This window comes from Falco rusticolus, chromosome 3, assembly GCF_015220075.1.
Source record: "Falco rusticolus isolate bFalRus1 chromosome 3, bFalRus1.pri, whole genome shotgun sequence".
Taxonomy (NCBI): domain Eukaryota; kingdom Metazoa; phylum Chordata; class Aves; order Falconiformes; family Falconidae; genus Falco; species Falco rusticolus.
In genome coordinates, this window is record NC_051189.1 from 87,166,656 (window position 1) to 87,191,021 (window position 24,366).

Here is a 24,366-nt window from a genome sequence, read left to right on the forward strand (position 1 = left end):
CCCCCCCTCGCAGGACCACATACCGCTGGAGCACTGAATTGGGACATTGTATGCCGGAGCCTGGCTTGAATCTCTATACGGTCGGGTGTATGTGGTTGCTGGAAGTGGCAGGCCAGCAGGCCCCGAAGCGAGCAGGTGCTAGCTATATGGAGAAAAGCGGCTGTAGCCCATTCCCGATATGCTGGGCTAAAGGTACACATACCTTCTTTTATATGTTTTCTCTTTTCCTTTTTATCCTCTGCTAATTTTATATATTACCACCTGTGGGTCTGTAAGGTTTTTCTCCTATCAAGGAAAAAAGCAAAGCTAGAAAACAGTATTTTTATTTGGGTTATGTGCTTGTAATGCAGAGGAGTCCTTAGGATCTTCTTTCACCTGACAGCTGTAATGTTTCAATTTTTCTCTCTTTGCTTTTCAGAATTATTTGAAATGGAATAGTGCTTGAGCTGTTTGGTTTTTACTTCCACTGATGTGAGGATCTAACGGCTTTGTTTTTGATCTTTGTATGTTTGGAACCACTGCGAGTGTAATTCTGCTTTTGCTTACCTTTTGGAAGAAGTAGTTTTCAAGTGGCTGATTATTGTAGGTAGCATTTTCGGTTGAAGACTAACGTATTTTTGTGTGATATCTGAGAAGTTGCCACCCCTGTTATTCACCCCCAAGGGACAATAACTAGCCACAAAGCATGCATTTATTACAATGAGAGGGTTTGACTTAACATTGAGGCTGAACAGTAATTAGATGGACATGTGAAACTCATTCGCATGATTATCTTAATCTACATCCCCTAGACAATAATATTCACCCTATTATAATCTAGAAGGTATTTGTATGTTGGTGTTGTGGGTGGGGGTGTGTAGATGAAGATACAGTACAGGGATTAAGCTTGAAATTTTGCTGGTAGCCAAAGAATCAAGTCTTCCTTAGATGGAGAACAACTGTAAAAGGTTGAGTGTTGCTGATTGTAAGCATAACTTTCCTCGTGTTCACTTTCATTTCAGTGCACTTTCTTTTTTGGAAGAGAAACTGGCAGTGAAGTATTGCGTCACTGTAATCTTGGATCACAGACACAGGCAGTTACTCCAGAAGTTCAGGGGAAACATATCTGAACTAAGGATTTGGTAGGAGTAGATGATAATTAGTTGTCTTGGAAAAAATAACAGGAAATTTATTTATAACTTTTATTGTCTCATTTTTTGGAGGACATACAAAGGAGCATTTGAAAGAGTCTTTGTCTTGCATGCTTTCTGCACCTTGCTGAACTGCCTAGGCTAAACTAGCATTTGCCACATACTGACATGTTGTAGTAGCGCATATGGTAAAAGTAAGTTAAAAAGAAATCACAGAACTTGGAACACCACATCCTGGTAGCGTCTTATAAGTACAGAATCTGTCAGCTCACTGGGGAATAATAATAAAACGGTGGGTAATGGTAGCTGCTGGCAACAAAGCTAAAATGAAGCGTGCTTTGCTTTTAGTAAAACTTATCATGAAAGGGTAACAGCAGTGCCTACTCCTGTGTGTCATAAATTGGGTAACAAAAGTGTTAGATGAAATCAGGATTCACCTCCTTGAACTATTGTGAGGGTCAGAATGAAGGTACTTCCCCAGAGAGTAATTTTCAAAAGCGGGAAAGAAAAAATGTTTTCAAAGATGAAGCAGGTTGTTACCATCTGTTGTTAAGGCTGGTTAGTATTGGGGATATTGGTTTTCGCCTTCCTGAGCCAGCACCAGAGGATGACTACGGCAGGGCTAGCTGCTTCTTGCAGAAGATGGCTGCATTGGGCCATGATAAAAGGTATCGATTCCCCCCCACCCACTCACAACTAAAATGAATGAAAAACGATCCCTCCTCCTTCCCCTGGTTGCCTGTGAAGTATTCTCTGAACGTAATTTAAGGGGAGATGGCTTATCCGGCCTCCTCTGCCCCGAGATAGAGAACAGCCATGTAATCTCTTCTTATTCCTGTTTGGGGGGAGAAGGGGGATGCCAGGAGTTGCGTAAGAGGACCAAGGCAACAGAGTCTTTGCAGCTGCCAATTGTGATGATTTCTGGAAAAAGTTATATCTCAGCCTCCACGAAAAATAGGACAGATGAGAAATAGCTTGTGCTATATTTGTCGCTGAAGGGTGGCTGTTCCTTAACTGATGAATACTCTGTATACTGCTCACCAGCTTAACCTTAGGGAAATGAAACGGATCTGGCCTACTTTGATGAGGGCTGTGAGATATCTACAGTCAAAGAAAGGTAATCTATTAACGAGAGAAACATTTCGTTTCAATAGCTTTTTTTCTGTCTCTTTGGCTTTTCTGTTAAAGCATCAGGTTACCTGCAGCAAAAATTGATAAAACTTTTAGAAGTATTTTATAAAGTCTTAAAATGTAACCTTGATGTATGTATTTTATTATCCATAACTTCTTTCTAAATGATCCGTTCTCTTCTTGAATGTGACAGATTAAGCTTTCAGTGTGTTAGGTGTGATCTCGTAGCAAACATTCGTTCCTTGGAAATACCTTGAAATATTTAAGGGAGTCTGTGTTCATACTGAGTGTGCTTCTACCTTTTTTTTTCCCCAGTGTTCTTAAATCTAAATTCTTCAATCTTCTTAGCAATACTGCGTGATGACCTAATTGCAGTCAATACTGTGTGCTCTGTAGGACTGCATCAAAGAATAAGATGCTTTCTTTATAAAGTATTCGTGTAATCTGTTTTGCCTACTCAGTCCAATCCTGAGTAGTGTTACTGAATTCAGTGATTTAGTTTGGATCTGCATACTCCAGATTTGAGAATATTGTGGTTGGTAAATGAAGAGAAACTGTGTGTTTTGTTTACTGGCATATTTCTTGTCAGCAAGCAAGTCTGTATTACTTTGTTATTGGTAGAAGTAAGATGTTTTTGGCCACTCTCCATCCCCCTCCTCCCCACACCCCCCCTTCTCTTATTAAGTAATTTGAAACTTAAAATCTCTGCTCTTGTGGAATAAACAGCCTCAAGCTCGGTTGCAGCTTCTGGGGATGCTGAAGTGGGTGTCTTGGTCCCTGAGAAGGCAGTAGTTCTTTTCCAGCTAAGTACTGAAAATTTGTGCTGGTGTCATGCAGGGATGTCATCTTTCGGACTGTAACAGTAGACTAGAAAGTAGTTATGGATCATTAAAAACTTTTCACTAATATCTCTAATCTTAGGTAAGATTAGTAATTGTATAATAAATATATTGTACCTTGGTTTAGATGCTTTTGCTAGTGGTCTTTCCCTGAGTTTCATGTGGCATGCCATTTTAAGCTTACAAAATTGATCAGTGAAAGAAATGTAACAGTTAAGGATCGTTCTGCTGTGTAGCTGTAAGTTATCCACCCCAAGAAGGAGGAAACTTCTTGAATATCTTGCATGTGAAAAGCTGTTTAATAATTTATGAACAATAAAATAACATGATGTTGTTAAGTGTATGTCATGTGAGTAGTTAATGAAGGGTGATCACAGTTCTTGAGTTCAACTGTTTCTATACTGCTTAAGACAATCAATCCCAATTCAGTCAAATCCTTGTCCTGATATTAAAAAAAAAAAATATCAAAAATTTAAGATAGCTATGTTGTGAAATATATTTGATCAGCTGGGAATGCATTTTACCCTGTTTATTGCAATCTGTTAATGTTGCAATCTTTTTTTTTAAGTGATAAGCAATTCCAAGTTAAATGATGGGGTTTTTTTGTTGGGTTTTGGGTTGTGGTTTTTTTTCCCTGATGTTTCAGGATGTGTGTTCAGATGGAGCCTGTTGGTGATCTCTTTGAGTATAAGCAAGATAGATACATAAAAAGTTCAATGCTGTTTCTCCTTCATCTCCATCTCATAAGTCTCTGCTGTTTGGCTAACAGAAAGTACTTGGGTGATAATTTTTGGTCCAACAGACTCTTAGATTTTTAGGTGGTAAGTAGTCAATAGAAGGGGCAGGGTGGTAGGAACAGCATAAGGAAAGTTGCCAATACCACTAAGGGAGGCAGATTTCTTACCTTTTTTGATACAGACGCTGTATATATAACATAGAAATATAATGGGTATTGTGTATTAGGAAATAAAGAAAGCCCTTCTGTTAGTATGAATGTTCTGCTGCATCTTCACAGTGAGTTTCAGTTGAGGTGACCGGAGGGAAGCACCCACTCTTGCACTTTTGTGAATCTGTAAGTGTAGTTCAGGAATGCCATGAAGTGCTTTTCCCTTGGTTTCCGAGGGCCTAACAACTGGGAAAAGAGCCTAGTCTGTCACTTGACAGTCTGTCGTTGACTTACTAGAGTGGCTTACATCAGACGCTTCCTTCCAAACCATAAATTTACCTAAACTTTTGTTAAATTTTATTAACTTAGTGGCTTCTTAATTGTGAGACTTTCACACTGTTAAAGCATCTCTTCTTTCAATTCGTGTGTGTGCCTAGGGTTTTTTTTTTTTTTGTTGGAAATCTTTGTGTGTATATATATAAAAGGTTAATTTCATTAATCAACTAATTTTCAAAGGCATTTATGACTGTGTATTTTTAAAAGTGGAAAATAGTCTGGAAAACCCGAGGGATTTCTTTCCTTCAGTGTTACAGTACAGGGTGGGGTAGCATTGATGTTCTTCAAAACGTATGGGAAGTATGCAGCTGTGAGAGTACTGATGCGTTTCCATTAGAGTGATTTGTTTCTTATTCAAAGACTACTGGAATAGAAGATGGAGCTTGAGATATTTTTACAAAAAAGGAAAGTGATTGTTTCAAACACTGGGGGAGCATTTGGTGCCCTGTGTAATGGAGATGTATGATCTTATCAGTTGTAGCACCTAGTAATGACCTGGTGAACCGGCATGGAATTAACTGCTGATTTGCCTGGGAAAAACTAAAACTTAATGCAAGGAAAACAAAATGGTTTAGAATAACCTTTCGAAGATGCATTAGAAAAAGGCTGCAGAGCAAATTCTGGAATTCACCATTTAAGAGAATGGTCCGTTGATTGAAATGATGCATTTTTGCTGAAAAGTTAAACAGGCGTTCGTGGCCTTAATAGCTTTCTTACTCAGTTTGTATTTGAATTCTTTCATCACAAGTCACATTGGTTTATATATTTTTATTTTCTATATGGCACAGATATATGTGCACACACACACTGACTCAGCATCATTTTTCTTACCCATTTAGCCTGGCAATAGTTGTGATATTTTGAAATCGGTATCCTTAGATACTGAAGATGATCTTTTTACCTGTTTTTGTGTTTTTAGCAAACACAATTCATTGGACAACTGATCTTCATGCACAGCCTTTATTGGAAGGACTGTTGTAATGAAATATGCTTTTCTGACTGGTGTTTGTTTTGTAAGAAATGCATCAGCTTGTCGCAATCCTTCTACTTGCTGAAGTGTTGCTCAAACAGAATAGTTGCAAATTCATGTCTTGTAAAAATTTTGGTATGCCAGCAAAGAGTATGTAGTTTTCCATTAACTATTAGTCTGACACACGCACAGATATATATATATATATGTATATAAAAATATTACAGTATCTGTAAATTCGTGACCTGACATGGATTTGTTCATGATATTTTATTAAAAACAGGAGACAAATTAATTTATACTATCACGTTACAGTAGGCAAGCCCATACAAGCTGCTGGGTTCTATAAATTAGCACAGCAAACAAAAGACAGATATAAGGAAATGTCTTTGTAACAGTTATATTAAAACAAGCTTAAGTACAGTACATCATAAATGTTTTTGATTATAGCATATACAAAAATACTGTAGCATTTGTGAAGATTTAATCATCTTGCAAAGTAAATGAGATCACTGCAATATCTGTTGTTGAATCCATGTTGAGAAATACTGATGCCAGTGTTTCTGGACAGGTTGTAAAGGAAAGGGATTGCTGAGGTTATGGAATTAACTGGTGGTTGCTCAGCACTTGTGTGATGCTTTATTTACCAGGATATAGGAAGAGGATTGGATTTTCCTTGTCTGATACTGCATGTAGTTTAGTAAAGATATTATGAAAAATATTTCTGGGTGGAATTCAGTCTTGCTGAGTCATTTCATTGAAAATAATCTGCATTGAAAATAAACAAACTGCATTTGTGGTTTTTTTTTTTTTTTTTTGTTTATTTATTTGATAACCAAGGTTTGTTTCTTTGCCCGGAGAGAGATTGCTTATTACTTTCCCAAGCACCATCACCACTTTCCAAAATAGTGTTTCCCCAGCCAGTGATTTTTCAGATCCATAAACCTAAGCACTAGGGGTTTGGTTTGTCTTTTTTTTATTTAAATTGGACTCACTCTGCAAATTTTCCTCTCTTGCTTAACTGAGGAAATTTCTAAGGAAAAAAGCTTTTTTTTCATGGCTTGAGTCTCCTCATCTTGAGTAAGTACAGGAAGAAAATCATTGTGTGACCTTCAGTTCTGCCATTGCTTGCTACAACTGCTCCCAGCAACTGAAAATACTTCAGTGAAGAGCTGTAGAGGGTGTCATGTCAATAGACGAAGAGCATAATAAACTGAATTGTAGCATTTTGAGACTGAAAGCTAAACTTCGATTTCAATTTGTACTGTAGAACTAAAGGTCTCTTTTTGTCAGACGAAAATTGAGTAGTCTCCACTTCTCCTCTGCGTCCAGTGTTTGATGGTTCGACTTACATTAGCTGAATGGGCCCTCAGCAATGTGGCAGTTTCCTTTCAGAATTGGAAGAGGTATGGATGTAATAATTTTAAATGTTTCCAAAATAGCGATGGAAGGCTTTTGCTTCTCAACCTTGTAGAAGATACAGATAGTCTTCACTGTTGTGTTATTTATAGTATGTGACACCCTGATGTTGTCTGACTCAAAATTGAAAAATGGTAGTGTCTTCCTTTCATTGCATGCTTTTTTTCTAGTTCCTGTAAGAATTTGCCCAAAGCTGATTCTACTTACAGTTGTCAGTAAACCCAGACTTTTCTTTGCTTGAACGGAACAGTACTACTTCTTGATGAAGGTAGACTAATTACTTTATTGCCAGTATTTGGTCATGGATTCCCATAATGGTTGAGAAATCTCCTTTAGTAAGCATCTAAATGCTGTAGCAAAGAAGTTTTTCATCACAAGTAGTTGCATGATGAGTATTGGTCTGCAGTCCTGTTAAATCTTTATTTCTAGGGAGGAGATGGGAAGGAACTGGATGTATTCCTGCAGCTTCTCAACTGGCTTCTGATGATAAGGGGCAGTAAGATTTAAGCTCTTCTCATGGGCTTTGTGCTGTTACGTGTGCAACTTGGCAGTAATCTGTTGTCTTTGCTGTTAGGGGGAGATACTAGTAGAAATCGTATTCCTGAAATCCTGGTGTTTTCAACAAAAAGGGGCTTTTGTCTGGTCTGTGACATGATGGTTGGTCAAGATAAACTGAAGAACTGCAACAAAGATACTTCAGAGTAAAGCAGCCTTTTCAATTTGATTGTAACACCTGATTCCCATACAACAACTTGCATTACCAGTCAGCTTGAACAGAAGCTTTTTGTCCATTCAGGTGTTAGATTGCAATGGTCTGGAATCATACTGGCAGAATTAAAAGGCTGCATTAAAAGGTCTCTGATTTATGGTTATATATAACTGTACCTGTCAAAAGGGAAGCATACATGTGCTGTAGATGCCCATCCCAACCCTTTACCGCAGGGTAAAAGTACCACTCATATGGCAAGGGGTTGTGCATCGGTGGTTCATCCAAAGGTGCTGGCAGTGCAGTGCTAATTAGTACACTGCTTTTATCACATGAGTGGCAAAGAAACTGATGATTTGCACCCTAAGCTGTTGTTGATCTGCCTGAGCACAGTGTCCTCTTGCAAAGCGGTGAGATGGGCATATAGCAGTGGTGCCTGTCAGTTCAATTTGTTGATGTTGTACCAACTACCTAGGTTTTAGCAGAAGGTAGGCTTTTCTGTATATGTTTCTATATCTATGTGTTCTAATACTAAGGGGGTTTTGCTCATGTTATGAGGGGAGGACTTAATGCCTGGGGTTTTCTGCAGAGGTAGGAGAATGTCATTGCAGTGTTGCAGTTCTGCCCTTGAAATGAGGGATTTGTACTTTTGCTGCTGAGTTCCTTCAGCCACATTGCTTTTACTTTTATATCTTCATATATATACACATACTTATAGAATATATGATATAAAATATGTAATATTTAGTACATAAATAATACATATAAACTAAATGAATAGATAACAAGGCATTATCAGTGCTTGAATACACCAAGATCCATTAGTTGTTCTTTCTTCCAGTCATTCTGGGAGCTGTATACATTCTGGTTTCATCTGATGGTGAACAAACTTCTTGCTGGTTTTGGATGCGGTGATCTAGTTTTACTGAAATAAGCTGTGTGACCTTCATTGGCCAGTAGCATTGGATGTGATGTTTGCAGTACCAAGTTTGCATGTCTAAACATAATTTAAATGTATTTTGTCAGGCTGGAGATGCAGTAAGAATTCCTTTGGAATGTTACTCCTATCTGTCACATCTCACTTCTTTTCAGAACTCTGGATGTGATAGCGTACTCAAACTGTACAAACAGCACACAGTGATGAAGAACAAGGTATTAAAGTAGGAACAGCAGCATTTCCTATGGCTGCGGCTACCTAAAGACTTCTGTGATGAACCATGCTTCAGGTCATTTTCTGAACTCAGAATTATGAATTTCTTATTGTAATATGCTGAAATGAAACTCTGGAGTATATTTCATCCAAAATCACTCATTTCTAAAATTTGAAGGGAAAGTAGTTATGGTGTTGTTGTGTCCAGTCTGTTCTGCAAGGGAGCAGTGACTGTTAAGAGATACGAGTGGGGACAAGCTGGTAATAAGGATTATCTGAAATCAGGAACAAGCACATGTTAGATACACATGGATGCACAAAGAGGTCATGTTGGTTATTCCCATTTCATATAGGAAAAGCCGAGCAAGCTCCTTGGTTTGGCTGGAGGTGCGATTAAACTGCATGACACCTTGTGACTTGTGGGAAGCAGTGGGCCAGGCTGTGTATCGATCAGTGGTGCTGCTGTTCCTCTGAGCAGGGCTGTATTTTGCCCTTTCTAGCAAAGGGGAAAGAGAAAGGCTGTGGATGTTGTCTGCCTGGTCTTAGTAAAAAGCCTCTGGTGCCATTTCCCACAGCATTCTGGAGCAACTGGCTGCTCATGTTTTGACAGGGGTACTCTATGCTGGGCAAAAAACTGGCTGAATGGATGAGCCCAAAAAGTAGTTCTAAATGGAGTTACATCCAGCTGGCAGCTGGTCACAAGTGGTGTTACCCAGAGTTTGGTGCTGGGGCCTGTTCTGGTTAATATCTTTATCAATGGTCTGGACAAGGGAATGGGGTGCACCCCCAGGAAGTTTGCAGACACCAAACTGGGCAAGAGTGTTGATCTGCCTGAGGGCAGGAAGGCTCTGCAGAGGGATCTGGACAGGCTGGACCGATGGGCTGAGGCCGGTTGTACGAGCTTCCATAAGGCTCGGTGCCGGGTCCTGCGTTTGGGTCGCAACAGCCTCACACAGTGCTATAGGCTTGGGGCAGAGTGGCCAGAAAGCTGCCCAGGGGAAAACGGCCTGGAGTTACTGGACAACAGCCAGCTGAATGTGAGCCAGCAGTGTGCCCGGTTGGCCAAGAAGGCCAACAGCATCCTGGCTTGTATCAGAACTAGTGTGGCCAGCAGGACCAGGGCAGTGATTGTCCCCTTGTACTTGACACTGGTGAGGCCAAACCTCAACCACTGTCTTCAGTTTTGGGCCTCTCACTTCAAGAGGGACATAGAGGTGCTGGAGTGTGTCCAGAAAAGGGCAACGGAGCTGGTGAAGGGTCTGGAGCACAAGTCTTGTGAGAAGCAGCTGAGGGACCTGGGGTTGTTTAGCCTGGAGAAAAGGAGGCTCGGGGGAGATGGACCTTATTGCTCTCTGCCATTATCTGAAAGGAGGTTGTGTCAAGGTGGGTGTCAGTCTCTCCTCCCAGGCGAGAAGTGATGAGAACAAGATGAGGTGGCCTCAGGTTGCACCAGAGGATGTTTAGATTGGATATTGGGAAAAATGTCTTCCCTGAAAGGGTTGTCAGGCATTGGAACAGGCTGCCCAGGGAAGTGGTTGGGTCACCATCCCTGAAGATACTCAAAAGACAGCTAGATGTGGTGCTTAGGGACATGGTTTAGTGGTGGACTTGGCAGTGCTGGGTAATGGTTGGATTTGATGATCTTGCAGGTCTTTCCAACTGAAATGATTCTATGTTTCTATGAAATTTTTTTCTACAAGAGAGGAAAGGAGGAAAGTACTGTATATTTACTGTTTCTGTAAATAAAGTCCATCTAATGTGAATGTTTTATTCTTAGCGCTTTTTTTTATTTTGTTGTCTTTATTTTTTTTTTACTTCAAGATTTCCTCTAATTTCTGTTGTTGTTCCTCTAGTCTAGGTAACAACCATCTTGCTTACTAAAAATAAGTACTTAGAAGCACTACTACATAAAATAAAGTCTTTCCTAAGTGTAAACATTTAATTTTTATGTCTCCTGTTTCGATGCTGAATAGAAAATAGTTTTAGTTGCTAAACATTGACTGAAAAGTAGCAGTAGATTTGGAAAAGTTGATACTGTGTTGCAGAGCAATGATGAAAATAGTTGTAAGCATCTGCTCCATACTTCTTGCAGGGCATTTGTTCAACAATTTAAGGAAAAGCATAACAGGTTCCTTAAAGAAGAATGAGGAAAGAGTTAACTAAACTATAGTTAAGTGCTTCAGTAATGCTGTCATTAGACACCAGCTTCATTTAAGTAATGAATGTCATACAGTGGCATAAAGCACTGGCGATCACAGCCCATACCTCTTCCCTGCCAAGTCCTGCCCACCTTACCTGGTGTATGATACCCCCCAGCCCACTTCCACTTAAAATACTGAAGTAGAGAATTGATTTTTTGAAAGATAGTTTGGCAATTAAAGAGAAAGCAAAACCGAGAATGTACCAATCGCCGACCCAGTGTGAGGATTTTTACAATTGGATATCTGCTTATTGAGCTGATAGAAAGGAATTTGAGGACTTGTTGCACAGAAAGTTTGCAGTAACTTAAATACACAGGTATCTTTATTGTCAGGTATTCAAATCTGCCGTTCTCCTGGAAGTCCATAGGTATGGTCATCCCTTTGCAAAACTAAGGCCATACCGATGAAGGGTGGATCCTGCACACTTTGTGTTGATGATTTGTTAGTTATGGCATATGTGTTCTTTGACTTGGTGGTACAGTGTAATTTGGCACTGAATTTTTAGATGGCGTATTATTTCTGGCTTTGAATACAACTTCTACATGTTCTTTTCCCTTTCCTCACGCTCCTTTCAGGCTGGAGAGATACTGTTTGTTTTATTGCTGTGAACTGTTTTGTTTAGCATGTAAGAGTAGATTATATAAATGTTATAATAACTTGATTTATAAGTTCAGAGCTTTCTGTCGAAACAACATCTTCATAGGAATATTCCCAATGTAATTTGTTATATCTTTCTTTAATCTTAATTTTGTTGCATTAAAACAAACAAACAAGAAATTTAAGTCTCTTATGTCCTGGAAGAATTGACAAACCCTATCCAAAAGGTTTTCTTTGTAAATACCTTAGTTGGTGTATACCTTTGTTAAATGCCTTATAAATCAAAACATCAAGGTAAATCGGTAAGTTTAAGATGGAATATATGCTGCGTAGCAACATACTCCTCTTTTTAAATTAAACTCCAAAAGAACAAATCCATTTCTAAAATACAGTTTACATTTGAAAAATGAGGAATAAAGGATTATTTTTTTTCTGGACATTTATCTGATTTATAAAAGCAACAATTCTTAATTTCAGGTATTTTATGTCAAGTATTTTGCAGGTGATAGAAAATTGAACAGTTAAAGGCAGGCATACCAGTGAAATAGTTGTTTAATTTTTTTTTAAAGTCCTCTCCTTTTACATACTGTTAAAATGACTGAATTGCTATGCGCAAGGGAAAATGGATAAGAGATGTTTATAACAAATAACCTAGTAAATGTTAAAAACACCATAAGTGTGCAGTAAATAGAAACTGAAACAAGTTTTTGTTTAATTCTGGTATCAGTTATCTTCTCTGAAATTTTTGAACTGCGAGTTTCTTTTGATTAATTAAAAATTAAAAAAAAAAAATGAAAAATCTTCAGTTGCCTAATGTAAAAAATTATTGAGCACAGATTGGGGGTGAGGAACTTCTTCCACAGTTCGAGATGGCCATAGAAACCTCAACTCCAATGAAGAAATCTTGACAGAAGTGCAGCTTTCTGATCTTCAGTAGGAGTGTGTTAAGGGATAGTTAAAATAAGGGAGTCAATGTAGCCTGGGCTGCTGCTTTTGCAGTGAAGAAACATGCCAGTATCTGTTCCTGAAGGGTTTTTTTCTTACAGCAACACCCTTTCCTGTGTACCTTATGAAGTATAGCAGTGAGGCAGGCTGTGCAGCTGAAGTTTTTTGCAGAGAAAAATAGATTTTTCACAAGAAGAGCGGCATGGGGATGATTTCAGTCTCTTTATTCACTGACACCTTAAATGAGGAAATAGTGTTGCACATTAATGAATCAGAATTCGCTCTTAAAACTTTCTAAATGTGTAGTGTTGCAGTTAGTGAAAGGTGGTGCTTGAGGGTGTTTGTTTATGGGTGTGGTCAGTTCTTGTTTATTTTTTGTTGAGTTTTTTTTTGTTTGGTTTTTTGTTACATGAAGGGGTAGACTAAACCATGAAGTCTCATCAAGTTTGCTGCTCTGCACTGTTCTTCATATTAGCCAAATATTTCTTCTATTTGCCTCTTAAAGTGGGAAAACTAATTTCCTTCTGGAGTGTGAAAATAATTTGCAGCTTATTTCTTTGCAGCAAATCTTATTAACGCTTAATGTCTTGAATTTTACATTTGTGTAGAAGGAGTGTAGGCGCTACACCTCCCAAACCCTGGCAGCAGAGCAGTATGTACACCTTGTCCCACAAGGACAGTTCAGTTGTCCAGGTGGAACAAAAATGTTCTCGAAGCCTGACAAGCTCTGCTTTTGGCTCTTTGCTTCTCTCATCACCTCTTTTTGGTGTCTGTCGTTCTTCTGAGTAGTGTTGTTATTAACAGAAGAATATAGCTGCATTTTGAGTGAGCTTTTCTCTTTGAATGCCTGTCATCTGTGAAACTCCCTTCACTTGATCAGTGAAATATTCTGCAGCTGACTAAAATGTAATGGAAACCTGTTTCAGGCAAATGCTGAACATTTTTACAAAACATACTTTGACATATACAAAATATTGGGAAATAATTAGAGGTTAGGTGTGCTTATCCTGCCATTGCCTGTGCCAAGTGCATTTCAAATAAACTTTTTTCCTTTACACTTCATTGTAGTCATTGTCATGTGTTCAAATGGTCTCTGGCCGAAAAACTACTTTTAACGGGTAATGTGGAGCTTCTACCATCTCTTTGAATTCTGATCCCTGGCTGAAGGTCTGTAGATGGTGCAGTGATAGTTAACTACCAGATGCTTTGTTGATTTTGGTGCAAATTACAGATGCTCATCACCTTGTCTGCCCTGTATGCAAACAAGCCTTACCTGTCTGTCCTGTTCCCCAGGAATTTCATCAACTGCTGTCTGTGTCCAAATTTAGGAATTAAAAATTTCATTGTTGTAAGAATGTATAAAATTATAAAACCTACTCTAGTACCAGAACTACTGTCTCATCTAGTAGTAAACACTCTGCTCCTAAAAAAAAAAAAAAAAAAAGGAAATTGTAATTGTTTTCAGTAAACAGGTAATTGGACTATTTTTTTCCTTAACTTTTAATAGTAAAAGTTCCTACAGATAGGAAGTTCTGATATACTTTTACGAATGTGTTCAGTATTTCACAAATATACTTTCCATGCCTTGTTATTCTTCATTTGTGTGTATTTAATAATACCATCAAAGTGCATGTTGCAAAACATAGCATCAGATTGATTATTTATTTTTAGAAGATGGTTGTATGTCAGAAGAACATGATACTAGAGCAGTTGTAATTGTCCAGTTTACAAACACTTCAGAAAATCACTGTAAGTTTCTGTGTGGCTCTACTGTTAGGAAATGCAAGAATAATCATAAATTAATGTATGCCTGAGGCCTTACATTTAGTCTGTTATATACAGACTGAAGTCTGTTACAGAAACAAAACTTCTAAATGTCAGCAAAGCCATTACTGTAAAAACCTTGTTTTTCTTTATTAAGATGCAACATATCTTCCATTTCCATGCTTTTTCTTTATTTAGTATGCCGGGTCCAAAATAGAGATTACATAGGTCTGTTGGTGACCTAAAGAACTGCTTATGTTTGTTATTAGGGAGCTGTACATAGGAGCTTTGTAGATCAGCAGGATCCTCCGTGGTGAGGTAGGTAAGCCACTGGAATGGTGAGGGTTAGCTCAACCAGGAAGCTGGACCCTCTTTTTTGAACCTGCTGCTGAACACCATGAGACTTCAGGCACTCTGACTTGAAGGTGTCACTTTCTTCTTCTCCTCCCTGTTCTGTCTTCACATTTGTTCCTTTTTCTCTCCGCTCTGACGCTTACTCAATATTTCTCTGTGCCATTTCAGTACATTATTATTAAATGTTCTTTGTCTCTTTTAAAATCTGCCCATTTCGTTTGTCAAACTCATCTGGGTATCAGCAAATAGTTGATAAATGACTTCAATGGAAAAGGGGAAAATATATGATGGAAGTTGAAAATGAGACTTGAATTTTTTAAACTGGTATTTTAACCAAATTATTTTTGCCTTCTTTAATCATTACAGTGGAGGAGTTCCTCTTCCTCTTCTACCAGTGCTCTGTCCTCCTTCTCCCCTCTTCACCCTCTCTTGACCAGGTCTTGAAAATCAATGCATGCTATTTAATAGTTTAGCATTGGAGGCTCAGACCTGTCAGATTTGGACCGCAAATGATTCGTGCGGGCGTACTGAGAAAAACAAATCTCACCAATACAAAGCTCACTCATTTCTCCAATCCTTTTGTGAGTGCAGAGAAGATGATTTCTGCCTCCCATTCATGTATTATTCCCCCCCACTGCCCCTCAAATGTAGTCCAAGAGCAGGAGCTGACATACCCACTTGCAGCTGCCAAAAATGGGAAGCCTCCTCCTCCCTACTGCTGGCCATGTGCTTTTGCTATTGACTTTGTGCTGGCTCCAGAGCTTTTAAAAGCTCTTCTTGACCCACTTGACCTTGTTTAAATGGACCTCCCCCCGCTCCCCCCCCCAAAAAAAAAACCAAAAACAAACAAACAAACAAAACAAAACTAAACCCCCACCAAAACCTGAAAAAAAAAAAAAGCCTGAACGGATTTCTTCTGTCTTAGTAAGTAAAAGCAGCTCAGAATCTGTTTGAGAAGCAGCAGGAGGCCACAGAAGGGAGTGAGGGCTGCGTAGTTTGGAAGAGAGGATGAGGAAACACTTGGCAGGGAGGAAAAGGGGTAGCAAGTTCTGCAGCTTTGGCAGCAGCAAGGACAAATTGGTTGTATTAAGTTGGTTCAGTAGCCTGTGGTGACAACTTACTTGCTTTTGAAAAATTAACTCGGACTTACATAGAAATATATTATTCAGAAGCAATGGTATGTCAGTTCTGTAGCTTCTTACATGGGTAGAGTTGAGAAGCCAGACTTAAATTCCTTTAATGATTTTGAACATTAAATTGCACATAAGAACTTGAACTGTGTGCAAGAAAATATTTGACAACTTCTAAAAAAGCTCTGAAAATGTTACGTGAGTGATGGGCCATCTGTAGGTGTTTTGGGGGTTTTTTTAGACATACCTATATAAACCCTTATAAGGATCAAAATATATGATCTAGACTTTCCTGATGCATTCATAGATGTGCTTTTTTCAGGGATTGTTTAATTTTCTGATTTGTTCTATCCAAGAAAATAATAATGTTATTTAGCTTCTTTCGGTTTTCAGACTTGATGTCAATCTTTTCCAAGCCTGGAAATCATCATCTTGCACTGGCAACTATTGATTTGATAAATGTAGTCTATAAAACATCAGGCGTGAGAAAACTTGCAAAGCTGGTGTATCTGTATTTTCATCTGAACCTTCTGGAGGCACTAAGGGTCACATTTCAGCTTCAACAGTAGAAGCGAGAGGTTAAACTTCTATGTATGTACTTAATGTAAAAAAAAAAAAGCATCACATCACTGGTGCACTTCCTTTGATATCATCTTCCATTTGTGACTATTTCATGAGACCATGTGAGCATGGCTGTCGTCTGCAGTCCATCCTTGTGCTTCCTCAACATCCACTGCATTAGAGACTTTTGGAGAGTCTTTTTAATACCCGTTCCTGTGTCTGTTGTCCATACCTGTCTGAATTTGCTGCTACCATCTGCCTCAACAGTCTGCTGTCCACTACCTCCTGTTTAGAAAAGATCTTTTGACTGAAACTAATCAGGGGTTTAATTTTAGGGTTCTGCTTATCCATCATTGTGGATTTTGCAAATACTGATCAAGTTCTCTGCTGGAGTCCCAGCTTTTTTAGGTTCTCATGTGGCTGCTGCTCTGCCCCTTAATCATTTTAGTTGTACTTATGTGGACTTCCTGGGCGGTACTCAAGATGTGGTGGAAATTGCATTGAATTTTCTACTCTGTTGCACCTTGGGGTTAAAATAGAATAAACTTAATCTGTAGTTCTCTGCTGGCATGGGATATAATGCTGAAGATACTAGACACCCACCCCTTGCCTTTAGTAAGCACTGACAGAACGGCTTCCAAATCATAAAGATCCTGAAGACCCAGTTTCAGGCTAAAATTAATAGTGCAAAGAAATATTTATCCTTTGATTGAAATGCTTAATACTATTTTATCTGTGTTGTTTTTCCTAATGCTAGCTACTGTACCAGTATGCATAGGGGTTTGAGTGATTGTAGGTACCTCTGACCTGTGAAATACTGCTGCATGGAAAAAAAATCAATTTTTAATGTGGAGGGTGTAATACCTTGGTTTTGTGCAAAAATGCATGTATTTTTATACTCCTTGTTGAAACAGATTGTTTTCTTATTTTTCTCACTAGCTACTGTGAAGTGTACTTAATATGTTACATATTAAGAGCACAGATTGCAAATATATAAAAAGATATTTGCTTCCTGAAGCTCATGTGCAAAGGTGTTTTAATTACCGAATTCTCTTGTAAGAGATTATGTTTTCAGGCCAGGAACAACTCCGTATTTAAAAAACTGCATGTTTAAGTAGCTCCCCCAAGTTAATATTTCTGTATGTTCTAATAGGGGCTGAAGGAAGATTGGATTGATAGCTCTGTGTATATTGTTGGCTTATGGAGGTGTCTTGTTTGTGTAACACCAACTTAATTTATTACCACCTGCTGTTTCTGCAAATGGTCAGATTGTTGTACACAAACAGCGTTTTTCATCATTATGATATGGTGAGGAATTGATGTATTGTTTCCAGGGAAATAACTGAATAGAACAAAAATGAATATAAAGTAACAGTTTCATCTTTTTGAGTCTTCTTAATGCCTGTCCATGATCAAATACATTATAAAAGATGCAGTACATTGTGTGGAGGTAGTGAAACCTGCTTACTTGATTTCTTCAGGTTTGCCCTAGTTTCTTGACTGTGAAGCTGTTACACCAATCATCCTTCATCGCCTTTGGTACCCTCCTGTGATGAGGGACAGCATACGCTGGTGCTTCTGGACCTGAGCAAGTGCTGATAATCTGTCATGTTTGTGCTCCTTAGCCAGCTGATGGGCTGTCAAGGAATGCGCAAAGATGAATTTACTACTGATTGGTTTTTTTTTTCCAAAATGTGCAGCAATTGAATTACCTGGTATTTCTTGACCCCTTTCCAAGTTGTTTGAAATTAGATAACTGTCAGTAACCAACAAATACCCGGATTTGTTCAGGTGGGATGAGATGAGCTAAATGAAACAACACAGTTGCTTTAATGGAACAGGCTGAAGCTCATTGTGGCTCAGGCTGTTGTGTTTATTGCCCACACATTGCAAAGCATGATGTAGTTTTGACCCAGGATGCTCCTTGTCCTGGGAAGATGCAGGGGAGAGGAAAACAGTGCCACATGTACCGTGATAGAGTGTTCTTGAGATGTTCCTGCATGATTTTTTCCACAATTTGAAATGACAAAACTGATGAAGCTTAATGGTAACAAAACTTGTCATGCTGTAGGGGACTGAGCCCTGCTCTTGCGAGTTCCAATGAATTTTTCTACTACAGACCAATATGTTACCCTTTGAAGTATTAAGTTTCTCTTTCAGAGACCTTTGTTGAAGGAAGCCCTAATGTCAGCATATTTAAACGGGCTAATAACTAGTTTAGGAATGGCTTTTATTTTCCTTGTTTAAAAACTTTAGGAAGTAGCTGAGTTGGAAATAGAATGGTCTAATTGCAGCTGTTACAGTCTTCAACTTGGAAGTCTTAACCTTTTGATATCTTGAATCTTATGTGAAACTAAGTCTCTGTCTGATCTGGCATACATACTGGAGGTGGTTATAGAAAAAAAACCTAAAGCAGTTTTTCTAAAATCATTTGTTTGCTAAGCAGTTGTCTGTTCTGTCCCCTTTTACTGCACATTGAGGAAACCCCCATTCTGAACCCACTTGCTATCTTAAGTTACCTTGATCAAGTGACAGCTCTTCCTTAAAATTATGAATTCCTTATTTCCCAATAAAATGCAAATGTTGAACCTCAGGACCTTTACTATATTAAACATGCTTTAATTAATCTAAACTCGAGGAGAGTTCAGTAGTCCCGTGTTCGTAGGTTGGAGGTAAAAGACTGTAAAATGCCTTCTTCAGTGGGGTCCAAAGGTTTCTTGGATGATACAGGTGTTCGGAGCTTTTCAGTGTTGGTGGTTCTATTCAAAGACTTAATGGAGCATTCACTGGAAAAATCTGCAAGTATCATCAGTAGCATAAACCTTGTTGGTACTGAAAAGAACAACGATGGCGAATGCCCCTCCCAGTACACGTGCAGTGCACAGTACAGAAGTCCCTAGTTTGTAGAGAGAGTGTGGGTACAAGGGACTGTGTCCATGGAGAATTCCAGCTGCAATGAGATAGTGTTCTGGGTTTAGAGTCAGCCCTACACGGTATGTCAAGAGGATCCACCTGGAGTGAAAGCACTGGTGGAGAATCCATAAATGTTACTCTGCCTCAAAGCAGTATGGAATCATTGGTATTGATTCCAGGAGTCTGGAGGGGCCCTGATGTACTGCTTCAGGTGGACTAAGTGTGTTAATCATTTTTAAGGCGGGGTGGTGGTGATGGAGAATATGTTGGCATTCTCTTGTTGTTTAAGTGGAGTTTTTTGGGCCTTTGTTGTTTTTAAAGTAAAATCTTGAAATGGGCCATACAGTGTATATATATCTGCTCCTAGCTTGACTTAACCAGAGTACAGAGACTTACTAGTCATGTTAGCAGAGGCTTCAATTCGTGCCAGTTTCATGATAAGGTCAGTACGTGAATCCTGGAGGCCACCAACTGATTTCTTACTAGGCATTATGCCTTCGACTTGACTGTTAAATCAAATGCCACATTTGAGGAAGTATTACGTCTCTTCTTTGAGTGATTAAGCTAGTTCTGCTTACTTGGCTGTCTTTGGGTGCAGTGGATGGGGACTGGAGGAGAGATGGAGAAGGAGAAGCAAATGTCTAGTTAAAGACTGATGTGGCTGGTGTTTAGGTCCTCAAACATAGCATACAGTCTTGAGAAGCCAAGAGCTTTGATTCCTAAGAGGATCCGAGGGACTATCACAATTTATTCTGCTGTTCAAGATCTTATGTGAGGATGCAAGGAGACACCTGGTACGTGCCCAGTTCCAAGAACTGCAACTGTGAGAATCACTCATCTTGTGTGTGTGTGGAGATAGAGAAGTTAATCTCAAAAAAGCTTGTAATTAGGAGAATTATGATCAGCCTACACAACTTCATTTAATCACTTGAATAAAACCCACTTTATTCTTAATTTCTACCTATGTACCAGAGACTGTAATTACTGGCTTTGGAAAACACTTGAGCTGGAATAGACTTAAGTAAAACTTTTTACAGGTCATTGAATTTTATGTAATAGGCCATTGTCATGCTGGTGACATGCTCCATTCCTCTTGAGTGCTTAAGTGCCCTCTATCTGATGTGTGCTTCTGGTTAAAACTGTGTTAAGGTGGGTTAAAAATTTAAAGCCTATACAGCTGAATGTTTTGAAATGTAGAACTGGGATGGTATAGTTCAGTAATGTCAAACTAGGAAAGGCAGGCTTAAAGTCAAATGGTAGCCAAAGCCAAGTGTGTTACGCTGTGATAGTGCATAGCCAGAATACCCTACTACTTTCCTCCGCTGCCTCTAGTTTCAGGCACTTCCAGTTTTTCATTTCTGAGAACCACACTTGCATTATCACTAACTCTGTAATTAGTTTTTACTAGTCTAGAAAGACAGTGAACTCTCACTGCTTTGGTTTATTTCTAAAGCTGTTTAGAAGAAGAGCTTGTGCTACGTAGGGCCTCCACAGACCAGTATTTCAGCAAGTAGTATTAGAAAAGATTGCTTGAAATCATATGGCTTCGTTCTCTTGTTTTGATGTTCATAGGAAGGGCTGCTGCCAGCCAGTAGTGCAGCTTCAAAATAGGTAGAATCGTGTTTTAACCTTTATTTTAAAAATCCAGAATTCTTCCTTCCTCATTTCTGTGGTGCCCTTTTTAAGAAAACTGCACCTCTGTAATTCTTTACAACTTGCTAGAGAAATTCAAAATATCAACAACAGAAGATGTAAGGGGAGATTAGCGTCTACTTGGATTTCAGTGGTGCCGAAGGACCACAGTGAAGGTTCAGAGTGCTGTTGAGAAATTGGGCAAGTATCTAGCTGGGTATCTTGTTCTAATTAAGACATATACAGACACTGGTTTTCTTGTATTCCCAACACAACTGATGTTTCCTCATTATTAATTTTTTTATATTAAAAATAGAAATTGGTGCCAACTCCAAAGGGAATTGCTGATAGTGCAGATTATGCAATGTTACAATAAAATTGGGTTAAACCAAATTGTTTAAGGTATGTCAGGACTTAATCCTGTGGGTTTCTACCGAGAAGGATGGGTACTGTTTTGAATGCCGATGGACAGTGGAAGACATCTTGGTAATTTGAGTTGCTGCAAATAGTTCAGCTGATTGTCAGTACCCTGAAACTTTTTTCTTTTCATCTCAAGGTGCAGTGCTACCCAAGTAACAGTCTACTGCTGCTGTAGCGCTACTAAGCTCTTACGATCTATAAGCTGCTAAGATCTTATGATTAAAAAAATATAAATATTTATATGATGTATATCAGGAGATGGCATATCAAAAGTCAGCAATGTGCTGACTCTTAGCACAGACTCCTGAAAATACAAGTGACTTACAGTCCTTAAGACAGCTGGCATCAATAGCAGCTGTTACATGGAATATGTCCTTGTTTCAGTTAGTTTAGGTGATACATGTATGTATTAATAGATTTTTTTTTTTCAGAGATATGCTTGCCTTGTGTTTAAGAGGCCCAAAGTTGTCAGATTGCTTTGGTTCTTAAGCGTCTTGTAGCTCTGAATTCCTCCTTCCTGTTCCCCTGAATATTTAACCTGCTAAAACACTGATATAATTGAAATAGGTTTTTTCCACGTTGGCAACTTGCGTTGCTAAACTTGTTTTGACTTTGGTCTGTATTATCTTTCATGTTGATTTACTGATGTATTTCTAAAATACCAAAGACAGGAATCTGTACATTTCTGCTTTAAACTGTATTGAGACACAGAGTTAGTAACTCTTGGGTAGTGTTTTTGGGAATGGGTGGGGTGGGTGGGGAAGTGTTTGGAGGAGTTGCCTGTACCAGGCCATTCTTCCATTTCATTTCAATATAGTGAAATACTCGGTGTGTCAATTCAGACTAAAATAGATATTTAGAGCTCAATTTTCAGATTGATTTAATGTGGCTGGCCGGGCTGCTTTATACTTTGACCTGTGAGAGCCTTCATAAATGTTTCTGACTGCAAACAATGTAATGTACTTAAAAATACATACGTATCTGGAGGAGTGAGGAGACAGCAGTGGCCAGGAGAGGATCAGAGAAGAGGCAGCAAGAGAAATAAAAGCGTTCTTGGATGTAGTCATAGCAAATACTACCAAGAGGAGTGAATATAGCTGAAGCTTGTCTAAAGTGGAATAAAGGATTACTGCTTTTTTCTTTTGCTTTTGAACCATCAGCATTAGCTGAAAGAAAGAGAACAAGAAAAATAAACTCAGTAGGAAACAAACAGGCACTTTCCAGTGTGATGTATAGAAATAGCTGAAATTACTCTTTCTGAAGGCAGAAGGGATGATAATAGGAAAAAATACCCTTTCTTTTCTCTTTCTGTGCTTATCCCTTATTTGAAATCACAAACCTAATGCTTTTCTTAAAGTTTCATCCTTAAGTGTGGAACAAGATGTTAACATTGGGTAAATAATAAAAAAAAACCAAACATGTTGCACACCTAGTAGCATGCTTGCTGCTTCTTTCCTGTGGCATGTATGTGTTTTGGGGGTGCTGCTTTGACCAGGTTACTTTTTCTGCTTTTCCACTCTGTCTGGTCTTCTGGGAAAGGGACTATTGTCATAGTCAGGCACTCCAAGCGTGCGACCATGCCACATGACTGACAATCAGCATGTAGTTGAATACACTATGACTGTTTTCTTAGAAGAAACGTGTCTTTTAAGTTCTTCTGAGAAGGATTTTAGCGAGTCATGCGCTTCATGTCCAGCAGCAAACATAAAAAACAGATCTTATGATTAAAAAAATTAAATAAATGATATCTATCAGGAGATGGCATATCAAAAGTCAGCAATGTGCCGACTCTTAACACAGACTCCTGAAAATACAAGCTTTGTCATGGAGTACATAGTTAAAATTGTATTTAAAATCTTTACTTTCTGTGAGGTTGAGATAATTGAGTTAGTCTTTGCAAGGTGGGCTACAGCAGGATTCAATACAAGCTGTGAAAATGGATTGAGCTCAAAATTCATGAGGTGTGTACTGTCTGAAGTGAGATGTATTATGGATAATTCTAAGGAATTTAGAGTGTGAAAGAAATTCTTAAGTTAGTCTTAATCACAAAATCACAGATGTTGGAAAGTACCTGTGGAGATAGTTTGATCCAATGCCCCTGCTCAGAGCAGGGCCAGCTACAGGTGGTAGCTTCAGGGCTGTGTCCAGTCGTGATTTGAATGGATAGAGACTCCACAACCTCACTGGGCAACCTGTTGTAGTGTTCACCCACCTGTGTAGTGCAGAAGCTCTCATCACTTGATGTTCATTGCCTCGTGCTCTCACTGGGCATTCCTGGGAACAGTCTGGCTCCATCTTTACTGGATGATCCCCCTGAGCCTTCTCTTCTCCAGGCCAAATCATCCCAGCTCTCTTAGCTTTTTGTATGACAGATGCTCAAGTCCCTGAATTGTCTTTGTGATCCTTCATTGGACTGTCTCCATTTTATGTCCGTGTCCCATATTGTGGAGCGCAGCACTCCCAATACCCCTCACCAGTGCTGAAGAAGGGGAAGGATCACCTCCCTCCTGTCCCAGCTGGCAATGGTCTGCCAAACACAGCCCAGGAGGCTGGTGGCTGCCTTTGCTGCAAGGGTCCGTTGCTGGCTCATGCTTGGCTTGTTATCCACCGAGACCTCCAGGTCCTTCTCTGTAAAGCTGCTTTCCAGCCAGTCGGTCTGGTAAAGCAGCATTATTTATTGAGGATGCAAGTAACCTGAAGGCTTTTATTTCTTTTAATAAACTTAATATGTTATAGTATTTTAAGTCTTGTAGAATTACTACACCAGGACCAGAGAAAGAAATGCACTCTGAATTTTTACTGTATTTTTTTATAGATTCTTACAGGTTTTATAGGTTTGAATTGAGATGGGCCAAGTTATTTTGCAGAAATGCTATTTGGAAGGGGCTTTAGCTCATAGGTGTTGATGCCTTCAAGCCCAAGATGGGGATCCAAATATGGAGGCTGAGCAGCATTGTGAAATTTCGTGGTATCTACAAAGGACAACATGAAGTCACAGTGTGAATAATTACAGCTTGGTTCCTTGTAAAATGAACTTGTTAATGCTGCGTTGTTGGCCATCTGCCAGTACTACTATGAGGAACAGTTTTGTTTATTTTTCTTTATTATTTTTTAATGTATTATCAAACTGCTAATGTTGAAGACATTATTGGCATTTAAATAATTTCCCTTACGAGACTACTTTGACTTTTCTATCCGTTTATTAATAGATTTTTAGTCAATTGATGTTAAATATTTTTTATGATTTTTGACTGTCTCATTAGTGGAAATGATTTAGTTTCT

General features: G+C 38.9%; 1 protein-coding gene across 16 annotated transcripts in view; it reads left to right on the forward strand.

Moving 5' to 3' along the window:
- The window catches only part of PTK2 (protein tyrosine kinase 2), a 223,846-nt gene that overhangs the window by 63,373 nt on the left and 136,107 nt on the right, over positions 1–24,366 (forward strand). For 6 of the 16 annotated variants that reach the window (XM_037381981.1, XM_037381982.1, XM_037381983.1 and 3 more), the window contains exon 1: positions 9–192. The exons of 5 other annotated variants lie outside the window; for them this stretch is intronic. In XM_037381981.1, coding sequence (XP_037237878.1) covers positions 51–192 — 142 coding nt within the window. In that variant the 5' untranslated portion in view covers positions 9–50. Of the gene's footprint in view, positions 1–7; positions 193–24,366 lie in introns of those variants that run through there. 5 more of the 16 variants (XM_037381978.1, XM_037381979.1, XM_037381980.1 and 2 more) reach the window with 2 other exon arrangements.